This window comes from Canis aureus, chromosome 15 (assembly GCF_053574225.1).
Source record: "Canis aureus isolate CA01 chromosome 15, VMU_Caureus_v.1.0, whole genome shotgun sequence".
Lineage (NCBI taxonomy): Eukaryota > Metazoa > Chordata > Mammalia > Carnivora > Canidae > Canis > Canis aureus.
In genome coordinates this window covers 21,105,227-21,130,298 of record NC_135625.1, presented here as the reverse complement: position 1 = coordinate 21,130,298, position 25,072 = coordinate 21,105,227, and the positions used below count along the sequence as shown (strand labels likewise).

At 38.7% G+C, this 25,072-nt stretch overlaps 2 protein-coding genes across 4 annotated transcripts in view; one reads left to right on the top strand and one right to left on the bottom strand.

The window, feature by feature from the left end:
* Positions 1 to 3,987, bottom strand: part of SNX25 (sorting nexin 25) — a 142,796-nt gene extending 138,809 nt beyond the window's left edge. The window contains exon 1 of the mRNA XM_077848721.1: positions 3,738 to 3,987. The gene's annotated coding sequence lies outside the window, so the exon portion shown is untranslated. The remainder of the gene's footprint in view (positions 1 to 3,737) is intronic.
* A 176-nt stretch (positions 3,988 to 4,163) lies between these two features.
* CFAP97 (cilia and flagella associated protein 97) overlaps positions 4,164 to 25,072 on the top strand; it is a 33,614-nt gene continuing 12,705 nt past the window's right edge. Inside the window, exons 1-2 of one of the 3 annotated variants that reach the window (XM_077848723.1) lie at positions 4,164 to 4,295; positions 10,858 to 11,894. In XM_077848723.1, coding sequence (XP_077704849.1) covers positions 10,874 to 11,894 — 1,021 coding nt within the window. In that variant the 5' untranslated portion in view covers positions 4,164 to 4,295; positions 10,858 to 10,873. Of the gene's footprint in view, positions 4,443 to 10,857; positions 11,895 to 25,072 lie in introns of all 3 variants that reach the window. The other 2 variants (XM_077848722.1, XM_077848724.1) reach the window with 2 other exon arrangements.

The window sequence follows — 25,072 nt, the reverse complement described above, 5'->3', positions numbered from 1 at the left end:
ACCCAGGGATCCCCTAATCTCATATTTTAATGGAAACTTCAATTTCTGGAAATCCTTTTAAATGCATAGTTCCTCATTATAACGCTATAAAGAACATAAGGTAAATATTACAATCCCATTTTCCAGATTAGGAAACAGTCTCAGTGAAGTTAAATGACTTGCTCAAAATCACACAGCTAGTAGGTGGCGGACCTAAATTCTAGGATCCGCCTCCGTGATACCATCTTCAAAAACAATAGTTAAAAGTAATGTCAAAGAACAAACTGCTACAAATTTGTATTTGTATTATACAAATAATGTCCTTACAAAACTAATACAATTATAATAGCATCCATCCAGCTTTTAAATAGATATAATCTTCTGGAAGATATTGTGTGACTTCTATTCATTCTTTCATTCAGTCCAAAAATGTTAGTTAGGTACTTTGTTAGAAAACAATATAAAATATAGTCTCTGGGAGCACCCTGGTGGCTCAGTCAGTTAAGCCTCTGACTTGTGATTTCAGCTCATGTCATGATCTCAGGGTTGTGGGAATGAGCCCCACATCAGGCTGGCCCTTCAGCGAGATCTGCTTGAGATTCTCTTTCCCTCTGCCCCTTCTGTCTCTCTCAAACAAATAAACCTATCTTTAAAAAATATATATGGTCTCTGTCCTTGAAGAGCTCATATTCTAACTGGGGTGTGGGGGAAGCATAAAGCAATGTAATATATGTTAGTAAGGTATTACAAAGCTCAATGGTAACAAGAAGAGAGCTACCAATCCTGCTTGATGGAAGTTCAGGAAATTCAAATGTGAGTCTAAGTCATTTTGCTTTCTCAATTTCCACTAACAGCATTTAGGTATTTTGAAGTACCCCCCTCCCCGCCTTGGGTACTTAAAAAAAATATGAAACCTAACTACACTTAATTTAAATTTGGTTTTATAAACTTCAACCCAGGCAAGATTTCATCCTTCAAAACTTAATTCCTAAATTATATCCATTTGCTCATAACATAGTTTAGCATAGATGAAAAAACCTCCAGCTATTATGCAAAGGTCTTTAATAGCTCTCTACAGAAATAGTCAAGCCTACGTTCTGTTTCAGGAGGTTTATGATAAGCGAGAAACAATTTTTAAAAAGGACCCAGGGGATATTATTTTCATCTTTTCTGATAAAAGAGTCCATATTCAATGAATTTGGGAAAAAGCTTTTTTTCACTTTTGATGACCCTCTATGACTAGAATTATGAAGAGGCATAAAGCAAATAAAATCTCTAAATCTCTGATCTGAAGAAGCTTATTTACAATCCATTTCATATGTTCATTGATTCATTTATTCAATATAGACTACTGAGGATGTGTTCTCTGCAGGAAAAGAAAGTCAGGGAAAAGGCAAATTTTCACATATTCATAGTCCAGGAAAAAAACAAAATTAAAGTTTAAAATATAAGATTATTTTATTTTTATCATTATAAAACATACACAAAATTTAGTATTTTAAGCATTTTAAGTGTACAGTTCAGGGCAGCCCGGTGGTGCAGCGGTTTAGCGCCACCTGCAGCCTGGGGTGTGATCCTGGAGACCCAGGATCGAGTCCCATGTCGGGCTCCCTGCATGGAGCCTGCTTCTCCCTCTGCCTGTGTCTCTGGCTCTCTCTCTCTCTATGAATAAATAAATAAAATCTTTAAGAAAAATTAAATGTACAGTTCAGTGGCATTAGGTACATTCACATTGTGTATATCCATCACCAATATCCATATCCAGATCGTTTTCATCATCCTATACCAAAACTCTGTATGCATTAAACAAGAACTCCCCCTTTCTTCTCCATCCCCCAGCCCATGGTAACCTCTGTTCTTTTCTTTTTCTTTTTTTCTTTTTTTTTTTTTTAAGGATTTCACTTTTAAGCCATCTCTACACCCAAGGCAGGGCTCAAACTCACAACCCTGAAATCAAAGTTGCATATTCCTCCAGCTGACCTAGTCTGGCACCACACTTTTAGCTTCTGTTACTATGACTTGTCTATTTTAGGTACTTCTTATTTATAAACTCATATTTGTCCCTTTTTGCCTGGCTTATTTCACTTAGCATAATGTTTTCAAGATTCATCCATGTTGTAGCATGATGTATCAGAACTTCATTCCTGTTTATGGCTAAATAATATTCCTGTATGAATATACATTTTCTTTGTCCATCTGTTGATAGACATTTAAGTTGTTTCCATCTTTCGGCTTTGGCGAATAATGCTACTACTAACATGAGTGTATAAATACCTTTTTGACACTTTGCTTTCAATTCTTTTGGGTACATACCCAGAAGTGAAATTGCTGGGTCATATGGTAGTTCTGTGTTCAATTTGAGGAACTGCTATAGTTTTCCACAGAAGTAGTACCATTTCACATTCTCATGAGCAATACACAAGGTTTCCAATCTCTCCACATTTTTGCCAATCTTTCTTATTTTCTGCCTTTTTATTATAGCCATCTTAATGTGTGTAAAGTGGTCTCATTTGTTTGCATCTCCCTAATGATTAGTAATGTTGAACATCTTTTCATACACTTCTTGGCTATTTGCATATATTCTTTGGAGAAATGTCTATTGAGACCCTTCATATAACCAACTTTTAAAAAAAGATTTTATTTATTTATTCATGAAAGACCCAGAGGAGAGAGAGAGGCAGAGACACAGGCAGAGGGAGAAGCAGGCTCCATGCAGGGATCCCGGGTCTCCAGGATCACGCCCTGGGCCAAAGGCAGATGCTGAACTGCTGACCCACCCAGGGAGTCCCCATACAACAAACTTTTGACCACAGAGTAGACAATCATCCCTGGGAAACGGTGCCAGCAGTTAAGCAGAATCTAGTAAAATCCTTTTAGCCTACAAAAAGAACAAAATGATTCTGAGTACCTGTTGGTAGTTACAAGCAAACAGTACACAATATATTGTCAAGAACAAAAAAGTCAATTCCTTAGTGACACTCCCTAGGATATGGATAAACCTTAGTTCCTATCTTTCTTTGTACTTTCATGTAAAAACTGTATTGAGTACCCATTGTATTAGTTTTCCATGGCTGCTATAACAGATTACTACAAACTCAGTGGTTTAAAACAACACAAACTTATTCTGTGTTCTGGAGGTCAGAAGTCTAAAATTAAGGTATGGACAGGGCTGCCATTTCTCCTGGAGGCTTCAAGGGAGAATACCTTTTCTCGCCTTTGTCGGCTTTCAAAGGCACCTGCTGTCCTTGGCTCAAGGCGTCTTGTATCACTCTGACCTCTTGCTTTTCTTAATTAAAAAAATTTAAAAAAAATCTACAGCTTTATTGATTTCTATATAACAGCATATAAATTTAGGATGTACATGATCTAGGTAAACTTAACATGTACACCACAGTAAGTCTAATGAACGTCCATCACCTTACAGTTACAGTTTTTCCCCTAGTGCTGGGAACTTTTGGTTTTGGGGTTTGTTTGTTTTTGAAAGAGAGAGAAAGTGAGAGAGGGGCAGAGGGAGGAGGAGTTAGAGAGAATCCTAAGCGGAGGCTTCCACTCTCGGCGCACAGAGCCTCCCCGGGGCTCCACCTCATGACCCTGGGATCCTGACCTGAGACCAAGTCCTGAGTCGGAGGCGGGGGGGAGGGATGGGGGAGGGGAGGGGAGGGTGCTTAACCGGCCGAGCCACCCAGGCGCCCCCCCGCCGCCCAGAGCCTTATCGCATCTCCAGTATTAAGGTTCACTTTGTTGCCTTAACCACCCACCTCCTTTGCCAGGGGTCGGAGGACTAGGGTGTGACCGGCTCGTGGATCCGATCTTTGCTGACAGAACCACAGTCACAGCCGCCCCGCTCACTAGTGTCGTGGTTTGGGGGAAGGAATCACCAGCTGCTGAACGCCAGTGTCCCGGGCCCCCGTCACTGCCCTAGTGGCGGGGACCGTCGCAGGAAGGCGTGGACGGTGCCCTGGGCATCCGAGGGCCCGGGGGCCCGCTTCTCCGCGCGACCCCACCCGCCCCGGCGTCGCCGGCCTCCGCCTTCCGCTCCCGGCCCGCCGCAGGCGCTCCAGGCCGCCGGCAGCCCCCCGCGCTCTATGACGCCCGCCGCGCGGAGCCCACGGAGCCGCACCGAGCCGGCGCGCCAGGCCCCCGCGCCCTCTGCGCCCGGCTCTCCCGCTCCGCTCTCCCCGCCCCCGGAAGCCCGAGCCCGGCGCCGCTGGGAGCCGCGTGCAGAGACTGAGTGCGCCTGCGCCTGCGCCTGCGCGTGCGCCTGGAACGCTGCGGGCGGCGCGCGAGGAGGCGGCGGCGGCGGCCACTGCGCCCAGGTAAGCGGCGCGCGAGCAACCCCCCGGGGCCCGCCCGCCCGCGCCGCGCCCGCCGCCACCCTCGCCTGCTTCGGGATCCGTTTCCCCTTCTCCGGAGCCCAGCGGCGGCGGGCACTCGGGGTCGGTATGAGGAAGCCCGCGCGGGAGGTGAGGGAGGCGGGCGGGACCCCAGCCCCTGGCTCCGCCCGCTGTGAGGCCCAGTCAGCGCGCCGGGGGCGGCGGGGAGTGGGGGCGGGTGTGAGTGACCACCCGAGGCGGCGGAGCCCGCGGCCGAGGGTGGGGTCCCGGGCCGTGGGGCCGCCCGCAGCCCCTGCCGCCGCCGCGGGACCCGCCCGGCCTACCCCCGGGATGCGTTCCCGCAGGGCCTGCGGCCGGGGTCGGGCCGGGGTCAGGAGGTGGTGGCGCCGCCGCGTCCGCGGACTTGACTCGTGACCTCGACCTCGGGTGTGTGTGTGTGTGTAGCTGGGGGTGGTGATGGGGACGAGGACAGGACGAGGTGGTGGACCGACCCTCGACTCAAGTTTCTGAGAAAACGTGTATTTTGGGCCGAGATTTCCGGGTACCCAACCAGTTACCTTGTTCGAACCGTATTATGCGCCTGATTACAGAAGTGATGCAGTCTCACTGTAATGGACTGACAGTTAAAAAAAAAAAAAAAAAAGCCAGAGTCTTATTTGTGTGTTACCCCCGGTGTATCATAAAAAAGCGTTAGTGTTTCTGTTGCTGGCTGTGCAGGAGCTCTCCAAACGGTGAGTGTCCAAGGGCCGCCGGGGCAGCTTTGACAAATACCCGTTTTCGTCGAGCCCCCAGAAGGGTTCTTAAAGGAACTACCGCTTAGTGTTTACCGTTTCCCAATAGGTTGTGAAGAGAATCTTTACGCTCTTATTAAGTCCCTATTTTTATTTTCCAGTGTGAATTGGATCTCACTGACTTTGAAATAATTATCAGAAGGGTTGCTTTAGTGGATGGGATCGTTGGATAATTTTTTCCTAAGTTGGGTTAAAGCACTGGGGTGCATAAATATTTAGAATAACCCTGTCTGTCGGATAGTATGCCTGAAACGTCTCCCAGGTGTTAGGCACCACAGGAGAAGTGGGTCCTTAACAACTGTTGAGGACTACACAAACCATGTAAATACAGATGAGGGGATAGCTAATTCTGGTGAGGGTGGGAGTGGGGGGTCGGTGGGGGACAGTTGTGGGAAGCTGTCAAAGAAACTAGCTCAGGAAAAAGCAGTGATTTTTCTGCTTACATAGCGCAAAGAGTAGAACCAGAGTTCAGTCTCTCTGAACGCCAAACTCCTGAACTCCAAACTCCTGCATCAGGTAAACATTCTTTGAGTGTCTAGTATTTGTCAGATCCTACTTTAGGCACTGGGGATATGAAGATGAGCAAGATCCCAGGAGTTCCAGTTGGTGAGGAGATTAGGCACAAAACCGTTAACTCTGAAAAATGGATTTCAAAGAAAGGATGTGAAATCATTTGGTTTACAAATAGTCAAATCCCAACAGGGATTTAGACCTAGTTTGTAAAATGTTATGCTTGGGAAATCTTATCCTCCTAATGCGTGAACTCCCTCTCTAGCATCCCAGTAAGTGGACATTCAGTTTTTGCCCCAACATGAGGAAGTAGCCCCATTCCATTTTGTTCAATTCTCATGTTAATTTAAGAACAGCCTTCATATAGGTTGTATCTGTTGATGCAAGTTCTACCTCTGGAACTACAAATAACAGTTCTAATTTTTTTTTTTTTTTTGTATCACAATCCTTTGAATATCTGAGTACACCCTTTTTTTTTAGCCATTACTTTTGCTATGAATGCCTCGAATCTCTTGTTCTATAAATGAATCCCTTGTTCTGTAAACCATTGGTCATGACTTAGATTCTAGACTCTTCACCGTAACACCTAGAACTAAATGCTTCATTCAAGAAGTAGTTTGACTAAGCTGATGTTACCTTAAGACAGCATATTGCTATCCTGGTGTGACTTAAGAGCATTTTAATCTTTTGATTTTTAAGCCATGCTTTTGCTACTTGGTAAGCCCTGAGTCTTTTTTTCAGTGAACCTTCTTTTAAGCGGGGATCCTCAGTGCACCTTCTCTCCTCACTTTCCCTCATTCCATGTCTGCACTATTATTGTATTATTATTTAGCTTTTTCAGAGTATACCTCCCCATTTAGGTTCTTGGCATATCTTCCTCTGCTTGTTTCAATATAGGGTAATCAGACTGCTTGCTGACTGGATTCAAATCCTGACTCTACTGCTTTCTAGCCATGTGGTCGTGAATATAGTTAACCTCTGCTTCACTTTCTTTGTCTCTAACTTCAAAGTTGTTACCAGTAAACGAGTTGATCAGTGAAAAAGTGCTTAGAAAAGTGCCTGGCACATAATAAAATCTATATGAATGTTAGCTGCTTTTCCATTTATCCAGAACCTTTTGAATTCTTATTTTAAACTGTCCATCTTTTTTTTTTTTTAATTCACAAATTTGTTAAAGCTTGAAGTCATAAGGGGCATACTTGATATAAACTACTTTGTCAAGCCATTAAATTGCTGGTCTTAACCCTAATGTAAGGGTGTAAGATTTTTCCTTTGAGGATTGTTGTGGAATTGTGATGGTATGGGAAGGGTATTAGCTCTCACTTGCATTATTTTGCTGCACTATCATAGGGAACTTTACATAGATCTCACTCAAGGTTATCAGGGATCACAAAATTTGCCTTGATATGCCAAATAAAGAGGAGTCATGCTGGAAACATTTCAAGTTTAGTGACTTCCAGAGTTGTTACTCTCCGTGTCAGAAATACCTTTGGAATTCACTGCTCCCTTTGGAAAGGGGTTTTGGTCACAGACACAGCTTAGGATGGAGAAGGTCGTAAGTTAATTCAAAGTTCAGAATTCTTGGGGATCCCTGGGTGGCTCAGCGGTTTCGCGCCTGCCTTTGGCCCAGGGCGTGATCCTGGGGTCCCGGGATCGAGTCCCGTGTCGGGTTCCCGGCATGGAACCTGCTTCTCCCTCTGCCTGTGTCTCTGCCTCTCTCTCTCTCTCTCTCTCTCTGTCTATCATAAATAAATTAAAAAAAAATTAAAAAAAAAAAAGTTCCGAATTCTTGCTACCTAGGTTAACACTTTTTAATTTACTAAGGGCCCCTGGTTTATTTAATTTGTGATGCCAGTGAGGTTTCTTCCAAATTAATTTGTTAGAGAAAAACTGCTACATAGTAGATAAATCCCAGCATATTTGGCATTCACTAGCGTTTCTATCTAATTTTAACTGTTGAGACCATCTTTTTGCAAAGACCTATTCCTAAAACAGTTCTGCTAAACATACTGCTAAACAGGTCCCATTCTCCTTTAAAAATCCCAATGATAAGATCTTGTTATCTTGCTGACAGTTTACTATCAGATAAATAATAGATATCACAACAATGTATGGATATCACAGCAGTGACTTCAAAAAAACCAGATGTTAGTTAAGGACTTTACTTTGAAGAAGTGATTAATAACGTGATTAGGATGTTTTGAAAGAGGTGTTTTGTTTTTAAGATTTTATTTATTCATGAGGGACACAAAGGGGCAGGAGACACAGGCAGAGGGAGAGGCAGGCTCCATGCAGGGAGCCTGATGGGGGACTCTATCCCGGGACTCCAGGATCACGCCCTGAGCCAAAGGCAGATGCTCAACCACTGAGCCACCCAGGCATCTCTGAAAGAGTGATTTTTAAAACCGACTAGGGAAATTTATGCTCTGGGCTATGCCGTGAAACCATTTGTTTTTAAAATTTGAGGAAACTAGGTCCAGTGTGGGGCTCCAACTCGACAACCCTGAGATCAAGAGTCACATGCCCTACGTGTTGAGCCAACCAGGTGCCCCTCAGTCATACTCTAAGTCTGTGGTGACCCCTGATCACAGGCCTCTGCCCTCTGGATATTCAGCTTTATTTTGCCCCCTTGTGGGCTTCCTCAGCCTCATTCCTCCTCTCCCCTCACAGACTTGTACTCTTAGTTGTTTAATGGTGTCCTTCCAGTTCATGCTATGTTAACTCTGTGCCCATGAGGAATTCAGTAGCATATATTTTAAGTTTCATGTAATTGTTCATTTAATTCTGCTCTTTTAGTAAACATTTTTGTAGATCTCAGCTTATCCTTTTTGATGTATCCTATGCAACATTTTGCTTATCCATTTTCCTCTTGCTAGGTGTTGAATTTTTTCCTAACTCATTGCTGTTACAAACAGTAGTGCTGTGATGAACATCCCTGTGTATGTGCCCAGAAACATAATTGGGAAGTGGCAGAACCGAGTTTGAGCCTGAGTGTATCGGACTCTGTTCATTCTTTTCCATTGTGCATCCTCCCAGTTATCACTTACTTGCTTAATTTATTTGCAGGAAGCTATTATAATAACAGTAATGGAAATACTAAAAAATGCAGTGGGACCATTGGTTTTCTTCTAACAGGTCAACTTAATTTTGCTCTTTTCCCCCATAGTTTTTGTTTAAATGTGTACATTGTATTAATAATCCAGTATGGATTACAGTTTTGTACTGTGCAGTTTTCATGCTGACATAGCACCTGAATCGGGGTCCACAGACTTTTTCAGTAAAGGGTCAGTGGTTAAATATTTTAGGCTCTGTGGGCTGTATGATCCCTGTCACAGCTATTCAATTCTGCAGCTACAGTGTAATAGCTGTCAGTGACGATACCTAAACCTGTGGCTATGTTCCAGTAAAACTTTATTTATAAGAATAAATGGTAGCCAAATTTGGCTCATGCACAGTAGTTTGGTAACCCCTGATATAAATAATTATTTTAATAGACTTATAATATTCTTCTGTTAAAAAGTTTTTTCAGGGCAGCCCGGGTGGCTCAGTGGTTTAGTGCCTACCTTCAGCCCAGAGCGTGATCCTGGAGACCCAGGATCGAGTCCCTCATCGGGCTCCCTGCATGGAGCCTGCTTCTCCCTCTGCCTGTGTCTCTGCCTCTCTCTCTGTGTGTCAAATAAATAAATAAATAAATAAATAAATAAATAAATAAATTCTTTAAAAAAAAGTGTTTGAATTTTGAAACCCATTTGTTCTTTGATTAATCCTCACTTAGCTTAAATTTCCCTGAATATTGTATACCATTTGCAGACTTGCAAATGTAATTTGTAATTAACAGCACAATTACAATTTTAGCATATTTGATTTTCTTAAATGCCTTAAATACCTGACAAGGAATACACGTATCTAATAAAAGAAGTCTAACTTAGCACTTAGACATTTTTAATAAATCTAGTCTTAATTTACTAATTTCATTAACCAGATTCCCTTAAGCATTTATTTATTTTTTTGTTTTTTAAAGATTTTATTTATTTATTCATGAGAGACAGAGAAAGAGAGGCAGAGACACAGGCAGAGGGAGGAGCAGGCTCCATGCAGGGAGCCTGACATGGGACTTGATCCCGGGTCTCCAGGATCATGCCCTGGACTGAAGGCAGCACTAAACAGCCGAGCCACCTGGGCTGCCCTTCCTTAAGCATTTAAAAGTTGATTGTGAATAGTTAAATTTTTATGTTTAATATGTCAGAATCTCTTAAATTCTTTAAAGGCAAAAAAGCTACCCAGTGATAATAAAATGTATTACCACCCTTATTTCTAATCCATCTTATTAATCTGTTGCATTAGTGTTAATAGTATAAGTTTCGCTGGTTTTTAAATCACGTTTGTACTTGTTTTTATAGGTTGCAGGATCACTTTATCAATTAAAGGCTCCAGAGTATCATGATTGATTTAGAATACAGATTACATAATCTTTTGTTGTTTGGTTTGATATAATAGAATTAATCATAATTTGAATGTACTGAATGCATAATTGGATTGTTAGCTATATATTATTAGAAATTCCTTTAACGTATCTCCATATTATTTGCCCTCTTGAATATCATTATGGACTAATAGCTTTCCACAGAAGTACTTTTTCATTTTTAAGTATATTTTGTGTGTTTTGTTTTGCAGTACTAAATTGTCTGACTTGTATGGTGGAAGCCCCTTTAAATTGGGGCCTTTGTTGTATTACCACTATATCAAGCATATTTGAATATTGTGCCTTCTGGTAACAGTAAGATACCTTAGGCCCTTGTTTTTCTTTACCTCCAGAAATAGAATCAGCTGCCTTCCAAGTCATTATGTTTTTTTGATTATTGTTGTTTTTTTTTTTTTTTTTTTTTTTGTGGAGAATAGTATTAAAGGTCAAATTCTAAATTCAGGATGGCTTAACTGATTTTGGGATGTTTTAACATTATCTCTTCTTATTCTAAATCCTAACTGTACTTATAGAAGGCAGATTTTCCTTAGGGTTCACCTAGGTGTATGCATATTTAATTAGATACACATTTGTGGTATGCTTGCCTTGAGTACTCTTGTGAGCTGAACTATTAGATATGTTTCAAATCACTGATACAATTTATTATTACATGTTTCTCTATAATCAAACTTCTCAGTTTGGGATATGCAATTACTGTAAAAAGTGAGAAGTATTGGGAAATTATTCTTTAGTTTAACGGTAACACTGGCCTCTTTTTCAGATATATTTTTACCATCATGGATCGGTTTGGAGATATATCAGAAGGTGAAGTGGACCATTCCTTCTTTGATAGTGACTTTGAAGAAACAAAGAAATGTGAAAGTAAGTCAGTTTTTGATAAGCAAAATGATGAGCAAGAAGAGAGAATAGATAAAGCTACAGAAAATGAAAACTTGAAATTTGGAATACAAAGAAAGGAAAATGAAATAAAGGAGAAAATTCTCCCAGAAGAACACCCTATAGAAGATGATAATACGCGAACCAGAAATCCTTTATCGTTGACCACTTCAAGATCAAAAAAATTGTGGGATGCTACAATAGGGCATAAAATACACTTACCCACTCCAAGTAGAATTCCCAAAATTATAAAAGAAGGTGAAGATGATTATTATACAGATGGAGAGGAAAGCAGTGATGATGGGAAAAATCACATCAGATCCAAGTCTGCTAAACCATCTAATAACTTTAAAAAAAACATAGGTAAAAAGTATTCCAAAAGTAATTCATCATCCTCCTCTTCCTCTTTGTCCTCCTCATCTTCAAGTTCAGGTACAGATTGTTCAGATGCAGGGTCTGATATCTGTATTTCTGATTCATCTCCATCAATAAAGAAACATCTATCTGGTGTAACCCACTTGTCACCAAAACAGAAATATAAAACAGGAATGAAATCGACAGGAACACAGCCTTCAAGTACTAAACCAAAAGTCAGTGACTACCCTGAGGAATCTGAAGATACTGTGACAGATGTCACTCCTCTGTCAACTCCAGACATCAGCCCGGTTCAGTCTTTTGAACTGGGAACATCAAATGATCAAAAAGTAAAAGTTAAAAGGCAAGAAAACGTGAGTCAAGAAGTATATGGAAATGTTGAGGATTTAAAAAATAATTCAAAATCTTTGAAATCAACCAAAAAAGGGCAAGAAAAACATGGGCCTGATCTCACTTCAGAATCTTCAGTGTTAGATTCCAATTTAGACCACAGATATAAACAAAAAGCCTTACATGACACAATGGACCTCAATCATCTTTTGAAAGGTAATTTTCTTTTCTTTTTAAAAGCTGTATATATTTGAACTTAAATATTCAACTTTATGGTATATTGAGCTTAAATATCAAATGCTATGAGTTTGGATTGATTTTTCTATTAGCTGTATTTTATTGTTTGAGATAAATGATGTAGTAACTTTACCAGATACCCTATTTTACCTTAAAAATATCTGGAATATTGTTACTTATAATATTGAAAAGCTAATTAACTAGGAATAGAAACTACTTCACCATAATTTTATTTTAGTGTCTTACAAAGTCATGAAGTCTAGAGGGACCAGATAACATAAATGAGAGAAGTAGAGCCAGATGTTTTTCATATATGAGAGATGTGGGCAGAAGATATATTTTACTTCTTTAAGAAAGACAACAGCACTAAAGTTAAAAATAACCTGAACTGTTATCTTCATATTAGAGAAAGTGGCAAGAATGCTGGCAAATGAAATTTCAGAACAAATTCTAAGGAAAGTTAAAGGTTAAAGAGGATTACTTGAAAATAATTAGCAAGCTATGAAATAATAGAATTCAAGTCTCAGTTTCTTCAAGATACAGTTGTTTTTGAAGTGTAATTGACAGAGTATTCTGTTGGTTTCAGGTATATATAACCGTGATTTGATACTTTTATATATAATTAAAAGATCCCCATGATAAGGCTAGTTACCATCTGTCACCATACAAAATTATTACAATATTGACTGTATTCCTTGTGCTGTACATTACATCCCTGTGACTTAATTTATTTTATAACTCGAACTTTGTACCTCTTAATCCTCTTCACCTATTTCATCACCCTTCCCCCCCTCTGGTCAACAGCAGTTTGTTTCCTATATCTGTGAGTCTGTTTTGTTTGTTCATTTGTTTTGATTTTTAGGCTCCAGATATGAGGGAAAGACAAATATGGTATGTTTGTCTGCATCTTACTTATTTCACTTAGCATCATACCCTCTAGGTCCATGTTGCCACAAATGATAAGATCTTTTTGATGACTGAATAATATTCCATTGTATATATACACATCTTTATGCATTCATCTGTTGATGGATACTTAGATTGCTTCTATATCTTGGTTATAGTAAATAATGCTGCAGTGAACATAGGGGTGCATGTATCTCTTCAAATTGGTGTTTTCATTTTCTTTGGATAAATACCCAAAAGTAGATTGCTGGATCATATGGCATTCCTGTTTTTAATTTTTTGAGGAACTTTCATTCTGTTTTCTGTAGTGGCTGCACCATTTACATTCCCAACAGTATAAGAAGATTCCCTTTTTTTCTATATCCTCACCAATACCTGCTGTATTTTTGTGTTGTTGATATTAGCCATTCAGATAGGTGTGAGGTGATACTTCTTTGTGTTTTGATTTGTGTTTCCTTGAGGATTATGTTAAGCATCTTTTAATGTACCTGTTGGTCATCTTCGTTTGGTCAACTTCAGAAAAATGTCTATTCAGGTCTCTGCCTTTGTTTTTAATTAAAGTACTAATAACTGTTACTAGTTTCAATTGTACAATGTAATGATTCAACAATTCTTTTTTTTTTAAGATTTTATTTATTTATTCATGAGATAGAGAGGGGCAGAGACACAGGCAGAGGGAGAAGCAGGCCCCCCACAGGGAGCCCAACGTGGGACTCGATCCTGGATCCCTAGGATCAGGCTCTGGGCCGAAGGCAGGTGCTAAACCGCTGAGCCACCCAGGCTGCCCATGATTCAGCAGTTCTATAGAGTACTCAGTGTTCTTCATGACAAGTGTATTCTTAATCCCGTTTAGTTATTTCACTCATCCCCCTACCCACCTCCCCTCTGGCAACCACCAGTTTGTTTTCTGTATTTAAGAGTCCTTTTTTTGTTGTTGTTGGTCTCTTTTTGTCTTTGTTTGATTTCACTCACGTGGAATTTTAGAAACCATACAACGTTTGTCTTTCTCTGACTTATTTCTTATCATTATACCCTCTAGGTCCATCCAAGTTGTTGCAAATGACAAGATCTCATTTGTTTTTATGGCTGAGTAATATTCCATTGTACATATATGGCACATCTTCTTTATTCATCTATTATGGGCACTTGGGTTGCTGTAAATAATCAGTAAACATAGGGGTGCATGTATCTTTTCAAATTAGTGTGTGTTTGTTTGTTTTTAAGTAGATTCCACACCCAGCATGGAGCCCAATGCTGGGCTTGAACTCATGATCCTGACTGAGATCAAGACCTGAGCTGAGGGGCACTTGGATGGCTCAATGGTTGAGCGTCTGCCCTTGGCTCAGGTTGTGATCCCAGGGTCCTTGGATCAGGTCCAGGATCAGGCTCCCCGTGGGAATAATAAATAAATAAAATCTTAAAAAAAAAAAAAAAAAAAAAAGACCTGAGCTGAGATCAAGATTTGGAAGTTTAACTGACTGATCCACCCAGGCACCCCATGAATTCGTGTTTTTTTATTTCTTTGATAAATACTTAGTAGTGGAATTACTAGATTATATGCTATTTCTATTTTCAATTTTTTGAGGAACCTCCTACTGTTTCCTACATTGGCTACACCAGTTTGCATCCCCATCAACACTGCATGAGGGATTCTTTTTCTCCACGTCCTCATCCAACACTTGTTATTTCTTGTCTTTTTGATTTTTGCCATTCTGACAGGTATGAGGTATAATATTTCATTGTGATCTGCTTAGCTCTGCTGCCCATTTATTAATCAGGTTATTTTTTTATAGTTTTTGAGAGTATAAGTTCTTTATGTATTTTGGATATTAACTCCTTATCAGATGTATGATCCAAATATCTTCTCCCATTCAGTAGATTGCCTTTTCATTTTGTTGATGATTTTCTCCACTGCAAAATCTTCTTAGTTTGATATAATCCTATTTGTTTATTTTAGCTTTTATTACTCTTCCCTGAGGTGACTTGTCCAAAAACTATTGCAAAGACTGATGTCAGAGAGCTTATTCCTAAGTTTTCTTCTAGGAGTTTATGGTTTCAGATCTTACATTCAAATCTTTAATCCATTTTGAGTTTATTTTTGGATGTGTTTTGAGATGGTCCAGTTTCATTTTTTTTGCATGTAACTGTCCAGTTTTTCTAACACTATTTATTGAAGAGATTGTCTTTACCCCATTGTATAATCTTGTGTTCTTTGTCGTAGATATGTGCTTATTTCTGGGCTCTCTGTTCTATTCCCTTGATCTGTGTGTCTGTTTTTGTGCCAGTCCATACTGTTTTGATTACTATAGCTTTGTAGTATAGTTTGAAATGGGGAAGTGTAATACCTCATTTTTAAAATTCTTTCTCAATATTGTTTTTGCTATTTGGGGCCTTTTGTTATTTCATACAAATTTTAGGATGCTTTGTTCCAGCTCTGTGAAAAATGTCATTGGTATTTTGATGGGGAGTGCACTGAATCTATAGATTATTTTGGGTAGTACGACATTTTAAGAATATTAATCTTCTGGGATCCCTGGGTGGCGCAGCGGTTTGGCGCCTGCCTTTGGCCCAGGGCGTGATCCTGGAGACCCGGGATCGAATCCCACGTCGGGCTCTGGTGCATGGAGCCTGCTTCTCCCTCTGCCTGTGTCTCTGCTCTCTCTCTCTCTCTCTCTCACTGTGTGCCTATCATAAATAAAAAATAAAAAAATTAAAAAAAAAAAGAATATTAATCTTCTAATCCATGAACATCACATATCTTGTCATATAATTTTTTTAATTAGAAAAAATCTTTATTGCTGTATTTCCATATCAATTTATTATTTTTGACATATCAATTTATTATTTACTGAGAAAGAAACTATTTTTTCCAGATGAAATAAAAACAACTTGAAACTTTATCTTTACACTAGTTAATATAATTGTAAATGCTAGGTTTGCAGGTTAGGGCAGTTGAAGATAACATTTTTAGACTGTAAATAGTATTCTTTGTATGAAATGCAATTGAAAGAATAAGTCTTTAGGTACATAATTTACATATGGTGGTAATGTAGGAGTAAGGACAAATCCCTTGTGTAATCAGATGATTCACAGATGGATAAAATATTTTGGAGGAGTTTGCACTTGTCCCCTTTTTGTAGATTTTTTCTTTGCTCTAATTGTACCCATTGATTGTTTAGTGTGTCTGAAAAATCAGGTTCTTGGAATTGGCCATCACCATCTGGTTGTTAACCTTCCATTCAGTCTCTTAAAACTTATAGGATTGAGTTTTTTTATTCTTGCCCCTTTGTTGCTTCTCCTAACAACCAGAGTGATCTTTTTTAAAAAATCAACCTTACTAGTTGCCTTCTTAACTCTTCAGTGAGTTTACTCTTATGTTAAAAATAAAAACCAAATTCCTTATTGTAGTCTAACAAACTCAATCAATGATGCCATATAAGGCAGTATATTAGTGTCACCTGGAAGACTATTAAATTATTAAATACAAAACAAATATTGATGCCTGGGCTGCACAAGAATATTGGTACAGTTAATTTAATAGGCTATAAAGTTGATGAAAACCATTACTCTACATCATGTGGATATTGCCTGCATCTCCTTTTTTTTTTTTTAATCTCTTATTACCTTGCTCCAGTGACCGTGCATTTCCATTTGCTCTGCTCTTTTTCTTTTCATAGGCAGCTTCTGTTTCTCAAGTCTTGGTTTTTATATCACCTCCTGAGAGGTAGTTTTTCCTTTTTTTTTTTTAAGATTTTATTTATTCAAGAGAGAGAATGGCAGAGACACAGGCAGAGGGAGAAGCAGGCTACCTGCCAGGAGCCTGATGTGGGACTCGATCTCAGACCCCGGGATCATGCCGGGAGCCAAAGGTGGACTCTCAACCGCTGCACCACCCAGGTGTCCCTAATTTTACATTTTGAATGTGTCTTTTACTCTTGTATGGTTTTGTAAAGGATGTGTAGGTTATTTGGAAAATACTGGTCCATTGAGCTTACAAATGACGTATTTCATAATACATTATATAGAAATTATAGTTGTTAATATCATTACCAGTCTCATCAGAAGGCTTTTGAGCTTTCAAACTCAAGTTTACCAAAACTTAAAATTTTTACTAAAACACTCAGATTTTATTATCACCAAAAAATACTGTCAGTTGTTTTCCTTGAAATTGACAGAAATGATTTATTTAATTTTATTTTTTTAATTTTTAAAGGAATCTCTCTGTACCCAATGTGGAACTTGAACTCACAACCCTGAGATCAAGAGTCACAGCTCTATAAACTGAGCCAGCCAGACACCCTGACAGAATTGTTTTTAAAAATTATATTTGTAATACAAAATTGCAAAGTATTTGAAATTAAGTCATGAAAATTTATCTGATGAGATAGTGTAGACTAATGCTTTATATTAATAATGTACATCTTAATATATTTGCTTTTTTCCTTCTGTGTTATTTCTAGTGCTTCATTGTTCTTAATTTCTAATATGATTTATACGTGTTTAAAAGTAGCAGCCTGGGCAGCCCGGGTGGCTCAGTGGTTTAGCGCCGCCTTCAGCCCAGGATGTGATCCTGGAGACCCGGGATCAAGTCCCACGTTGGGCTCCCTGCATAGAGCCTGTTTCTCCCTCTGCCTGTGTCTCTGCCTCTCTCTCCCCCCGTTTCTCATGAATAAATAAATAAAATCTTTTAAAAAATAAAAAAAAAAAAAACAAAAAATAAAAGTAGCAGCCTAACATTTCACATATTAAATATCATAAGATTTCCTTTAAGGGTGCACCTAGGTGGCTCAGTTTATTAAGCATTAGCTTCTTGATTTTGGTTCCAGGTACCATCTTAAGGTTATGAATGATTTGGAGCCCTCAGTGTGGAGTCTGCTTGTCCTTTTCTCTGCTCCTACCCACCCGACCCCCACATGTGCACGTGAGCGCTCTCTCTCAAATAAATAAATTAAAATCTTTAAAATTTTTTTCTTCAAAATTAGGTTGAAAGCAAGTACAAATGGATATTGAAAAATATACAGAAAATTAATGAAAATGCATAATAAGACTTGCAAGTTTTGTGTTTTTTTAATACTATTTGACTAAATTATAATTTGCATTTAAGGGTCCACCCTCCGTTTTTTATTTTTGTAAGTACTTTTTGATTCCATTATAAGGGCCACTCTATCTAGGAATGAGGGTGTGAGGGGACACATCCAATAAAAAGCTTCTTTTAGGAAGAGAACACCTGACTCTTTTGGAATTGTCAGATTTTAAAAAGCCATCTAATGGAAAATAGTTTGTGATATCTGAGTTTTTTGTTTAGGACTCTTAATGATCATCTCTTTGGATTAGGATGATTTTGGATGCATTCCTAATGAAACAATGTTTCTCACCTAACAAGAATTCCAGAGGTAGACCAGGCTTGAGGGCTGACCACTTCAATGGCTCAAAAATATCCTCAGGGACCCAGGTTCTACCACTGTGTTCCCCCAGCTATGGTGTTGACGTCATTCTTATGCCAGTAGGAGATGGCTGCAGCAATTTTTAGTATTCACATCCAGACATGAGAATGTCCAGAGAAAGGGAAACCATCTCTTCCCTTGGCTCTCTCAGAATGGAGGAAACTTTGAAGAAGCACTCTCAACTGACTCCCGTATGTCTCATTGCCCAGAATTGAGTTATATTCCTACTTGTATGATGCTCAGTGCAAGAAGAATAGGATTATTATGGGCCAGTCAAACTCACCCTGAAGTTAGAGGTGGAAATCAGGAGAAGGGAGTTCAGGTTCCCCTTAAGGACAGGGCTTCATGGGAAAGAGATAAGTAGGTGTTTTTAAAAGAGAGTGGGGAGATTTGTTAAGAAATAGGAAGGAGGAAAATAGAAATGTATGTTAATTGAGCAACCAACTTTGTCTACTTGGCCAGAGTTTCTCAAACTGCATTGCATATAGGAACACCTGGGTGGCTCAGTTGGTTGTTAAGCATAAGACTCAATTTTGGGTCAGGTCAGGATCTCGGTCATGTCATCAAGCCCCACATCTAGCTCTGTGCTGAGCAAGGAGCCTGCTTAAGATACTATATGTCCATTTCCCTCTCTTTCAAAAAAAAAAAATTGCATACAAGTCGCTTAGCCTCTTAAAATGCAGATTCTAGTTCATTAAATCCAGAGCTCTAGGAGCTACATTTCTAGTCAGCCCGGTGGTGATACTAATGCTGATTCAAGAACCATAGTGTTGAGTTTCAAGACACTAAATATCTATTTTGTTTGACTGAAAATAAATACAGGTATCCCTCATTATCCTAATTCATTTTTGAAAATTAGTTGGATATGGAAAGCCTAAATATTTTTCCCATCCAAAAATCCCTAAACAGTTTGTCCAAGTCTAATTGAAGTACTGAAATACTGTTTCAACACAAACCAAGCCAAATACAGAAGGAAAATTTATTCGTATTGCTGCACACTAGGGAGCCCTGATCTGATCTGAGTGACCTGATTGTAAGTACTGCTCAGAGCTTGGGTTTTTTTGTTTTTTGTTTTTTTGTTTTTTTGCTCAGAGCTTTTAAAGGCATAGGAACAAAGGTGGCATTTTGTTCATCTGTTACTGGAGTCCTTAATATAACAATCCATAAAAGTTTCTTTATAACAGCAAAAGATTTTAAACACTAATTATAGCTATTGGTTTATTGCATAAAGCATTTCTTTGTTTAGTTTTTCAAAATTGTTCTTGCTTGATTGACCCACTGGTTTTCAAATCAAAGAATATTTTCGTAAGTTTTCATTGTTTTCCCCCAAAAATTAAACCACTGGACCTGGTGAGAGGGAGATGGGTGCTTGGCCAAGCCATTCGTTTTTTGCATTCATTTCTCAATACACTTTATCACTTTCAACTTCTTCTCTATGGGCCGTTGTAGGCCTCTTTGGCTCAACTAATCTCTTTACAACCTTTTCCACAACGTGAAGAAGACAGTGGTGATAATGCATAACACATCTTAAAAATTATAAGCAGGAGATGTGATCCTATCAGAAAACAGCTAAGGTAGGAATACAGCATACTCTACACCCTCTTAGCTTAAACACTGTTACCAGATTAAGTGCAAAGATACATTAGAAGAGTTTATTGTTTTGAGTAAAAAAATTTAGTTATTAGAGCAAGTATTGGGCCAGATTTCAGATGGTGAGGGATGATTGTACAGCTAACAATGTTAATGTTATTTATCAGTTTAAGATAACTTGTTAACGAGTTTGTAAATTTGAACTATAAAACATTAAGCCTTTGAAACAAAGGTTAATCAAAGAATGTAAAATCAGGTATCCCAATTATAGGCCAGAGTATTGAACTTGGTTACTTACATAGTAAGTTGAAGAAAATTCAAGAAGTGGAATCAGAAGACTTTTGGCTTCTGGTTGCTATCCATGTGACTGTAGACAAACAGTAACTCTTTTGTGCCCCAGTTTCTTCATCTGTGGGATGAGGCAGCTGATACAGGTTGCTAAAGTATATTCTAAACTCAGAGTTCTGGGCTTCTGTGAAAATTGTCTGAAGATTAGTGTAAACTAGCATTATTAGGTATTTAACTTTATCTGATATCCGACTTTCAAGTAGATCTTGAAAGTTTAGTAGAATTTCTAAGTATTGTAGCCTCTTTTAGCTCAATAAGATGGCTGATTTGGGGGACTTCCCACCCCCACCCCAAGCCTGCCTTTGCTATATAAATGTTGAAAAGATGTGGTTAGAATTAGTGCTTTAGCCTTGGGCTGTAAAGCACTGAATAGGCAAGCAGAGAGGACGTTTTAAAAATGGAGTAGTGGAGTAAACAAAACTTTACTTGGGTTATGTCATGAGTCTCATATTTGGAGAAATAAATTGACATGACTAGATTTGAAGGTATGTCTCATTCATTGTATAGGTACGATTAGGTCAGTTTAGGAAGAATCTAGAGGGCAAAATAGATGCATTTTAGAAATGTACCCCCTAAAATTTTACAGCCTTGATTCTGTATGAAATAGACACATCATTAGAGACATATTCTGAGAAGAAAAACTAATATAAGAGAAAGAAATTAGATTAAGGAAGCACTGATGAGTAAAGAAAGTGATTAAACTTAACTACTAACCTGACACCACCAATACAGGAGGGCATGAAGCGAAGTGCCTAATTCAAGGGGAGGGTATGGACCCTGTTCTACTCCATAAAGAAGAGGCTGCCTTCCTGAGATTGGCTCCTACCCTATCCTTCCTAGCAGCACATCCTATCCTTTTACTGGCAGGCTACAGCAAACAGGATTCGATTAGGTGAGTAGGAAATCTCAGATATCCTCAACTCACTACTAAGTGTTACTCAACTTTTGAGAAAAGCTAAAATCAACAGAGGCACCAGACTTACAGATAAAGAACATAATCTTGAAATAGAGCTCAGTGATTTTAGAGAGGAGCTGCAAGGACAACATTATTTTCACTGATAAAACTAAGGCATGATTTGCCTCTTACATTCTCCTGTCACATGTGCATAGTGGATTTTCCAGAGGCTGCACTACAATGACAGCACACTACAGTGAATTCAGAAGCAGATGTGAGGATCCCTCAGTCTTCTATTAAGCCAGGCATTAAATACTTGAAAAAGTACTAAACTCTGCCATTGTTCTAATTTTTTGTTTTTTTATAAAAAAAAATGATGTTAACATATCGTTGGTCTATTATTTTCAGACGAATTAATATCTTTGAATTTTTTTAAAAAAGATTTTATTTATTTATTCATGAGAGACACAGAGAAAGAGAGAGGCAGAGACACAGGTAGAGGGAGAAGCAGGTTCCATGCAGGGAATCTGATGTGGGATTTGATCCCGGGTCTCCAGGATCATGTCCTGGGCCAAAGGCGGCGCTAAACCACTGAGCCACCAGGGCTGCCCAATATCTTTAAATTTTTTTTACTTTTAATTTCTAACATGGTAAATACTGATAAATGTAACTCACATAAACATTCTTTGGGGTCCTCAGTAATCTTTAGGTCCTGAGACCAAGAAATGTAAGAACTTCTAAGAGAGTAGAATTAGAATATTTCATTTGCAGTGTATTAGAAATAAAAAGTTTAATAACATCAGTCTTTCTAAAGGAGTAAAAATGGGAAAAAAATAACAAAAAAAATTTAAAAAAAGGAAAAATTGTAGAAGGAGGTCAAACAGTATAAGTAGATGGTTTTACCCTATTAGAAGATACTATCAGAGCATCTTTAAGAATGTAAATCAAATCAATTTAAAAGACACTTTAAATAGTATAGGAAGAACAAAAATAAAGGCTTGAAAAAAGATAAGCAATGCAGGTAATAAGGAGAAAATAGAAGTATCAAAGTAGAATTCAACATGTGAAAAACACAAAAGGAGCAAAGAATTGTTTTACTTTAATAAGCTGACCAAATCTACCGAAATGATTGAACAGCCATTGATTTGAAATGTGCGATTAAAAGCAAAACAGAACTAGATCATGAAATGGGTAAAGCCATAATCACTAGAAAACTGATCAATAATTACATCAAACACACCAAAATTAACTGCCTATGCATGGTCCATAGGTATTTTGTCTGTTAACACAATATTTTTTTAGTGATGAAATGCCAGTTACTGTTCCTCCAAAACAAATTACCCCAACATTTGGGGTATGGAGAGACTCAGACAGGGCTGACTTGACAGCACGGACTGGAGTCGCCTGAGTGCTGGTTTATTGATCTGTCAGGTGTCTGGGATTGCGACTTAAAGACCAGGACTGCTGAGCAGAGGGCCCATGTGTGGCTTTTCCATGTGTTGTGGCTTCTTCACATATGGCTGCCTTAGCCAGATTTCTTAACAGGATGGCCCAGGGCTCCAAGTACAGTGTTCAAGGATACAAGGTAGAAACCCCATCACCTTTTATGACCTAGCCTCAGAATGTGACATGTCAGTCACATAACATCATTTCTTCCATAGTATATTAGTTTAAACAGTTAATAAACCTTCCCAGATTTAAGAAGGTGGGACACATATCCTCCATCCTAATGGAAGGACTGTCACGTAGTTTATGGATAGGTTTCACAACCTCTTCAACCTGTGACCACACATTGATTTACATTCCTTCAGAGGCAAAAACAGTCCCCCTTTCCAAAGATCCCATTGCCAGCCTGGCCCTGCCCCACCCAACCTTGCTGTCCAGGGTCTAAACCAGGTCCAAGTACAGCTCGACCTCCTCACTCATGGTTTCTCAGTCATACCTCTTTGAGTATTTGGATGGTTTTCTGCAAGGAGAGATTAGGAAGGAGTAATATATTTTTGAGCCATGTAAGCCCTAGTTCTTTTATGTTCTCTATATTTTGACTGAAAACTGATCAGTTCCCTTTTTTTTTTAAAGCTTATTGTTCTCCTCTTTCATTATTATAGATAAAATAAGCCATTGATCCTTTCAGCATTCTGCATGGGTATCTATTTAGCCAAATCTACCGGTGGCAGGTGTTTTTCCCATTTTCCTTGTCACCACAGCTAACAGTTTTGCTAAAATGCTGCCATTTCATCCTCTATATCAGTAGTCTCCTCCAGACCCTTCCAGTTCTGCTACCACCTGGTCTCAAAGCTAGTACCATGTATTTTAGATTTTTGTTACAGTAGTACCCTAACTCCTGGTACCAGATTTTGTATTAGTTACTATTGCTCCGATAACAAAATATAAAACTTAGATGTGTAAAGCAGCAACCTAGGATTACTCAGAAGACTAGGATCGTAATGCCTACTACACATGGCCCTTTTATGTGGTTTGATCTCCTCACGGCGTGGCATTTAAGTGGTTTGATCTCCTCACGGCGTGGCAGCCTCTAGCTAGTCCAATACAGAGGATGGCTCAGGGCCCCAAGCACAAGTCCTCCAGCAAACCAGGTGGGACGGTGGGGGGCGGCTGCATCTCCTCCTTTGCCCAGCCTAGAAAATCACACTTCTGGCTGTGTCATTTTGGTCCACACAGTCACAAACCTGCCCAGATGCAAAGAAAGGGGTCCGGAACAATGGCACAGAATTTCTCATCTGATAGGTTGTTTATAAAGAAGGAAAAGAAATCTAGTAAATTTGATTGTTATTCCTTGATTTGTAGCCTCTCAACTACAAATGTTGGATTTTTTTCTTTAAACCTTTAAAAAATAACTGATCCCATTGATTTTTGTTTTGTTTTGTTTTGTTTTTTAATATACAGGGATCATGAATATGCCTACAGGATGGATTTTATTAAAAGAACTAATACTATATGAGACGTAATATAAGGACATAATATGGCCTGGAATAAAATTTCCTGTGATAACATAACATGTAAATGTTTAAAATACTGTCTGTCTCACTAGCCTAGGTAAAGTAAGGCTGATACCTCTAATGATTTGTGTTAGATGACTGATTCAGTAAGTGGCTCTAGTGATGATGGGCATGACTCGGAAATACTGTAAAGAGTTGGGACAAAATTGTTTCATTAAAGAAAATTAGGAAAAACAATGTTTCTTAAATATGTGAATTTAAATGTATACGTATGTATTTATATAAATGTTTGTATTCCTGAAAGTTTTCTCAAGTTAAAAATTTTTTTAGATCTTAATTGAAAAAAAATAATAGATCAAGTATTTGAGGTTGCCTCATACTAAAGCATACTTTTTTTTTTTTTTTTTAAGATTTTATCTATTTATTCATGATAGAGAATCAGAGACACAGGCAGAGGGAGGAGCAGGCTCCATGCAGGGAGTCTGACGTGAGACTCCATCCTGAGACTCCAGGATCATGCCCTGGGCGGAAGGCAGGCGCTTTCTGCTGAGCCACCCAGGCTGCCCTAAAGCATACTTTAGAAGCAAAGCAAAGCAATGTTTGGTATCAGTATATAAGCCTTCCATATACTTTTTACGTCATGGAAAGTTAGAGAGCTTTTTTTTTTTTTTTTTTTTTTTATGGTATATTTTTCTATTGGAGTTCGATTTGGAGAATCCTATTTTTTTAAATGAATTAGATTGAACTTCCTTTATTTCTTTGCTTTTGCCTTATTTTACTTCTAAAAACTTTGTTAAAAATACCATTAGGAAAATAGTTTTTAATTCCCTTTAAAATTTAGTTTTAAAGGCTTTCATTTGCGACTAAATTTAATCTAGAAACTCTACTGAAGTCTATAAAATGTGCATTTCTTGGAAGCAATTTTGTACAGGATACCTCTATCTTTCTAAATGGTGTTCTTCAGGTTTCACCATTAACTGGTATGATTTTCAACAAATTACTAGCCATTAATTC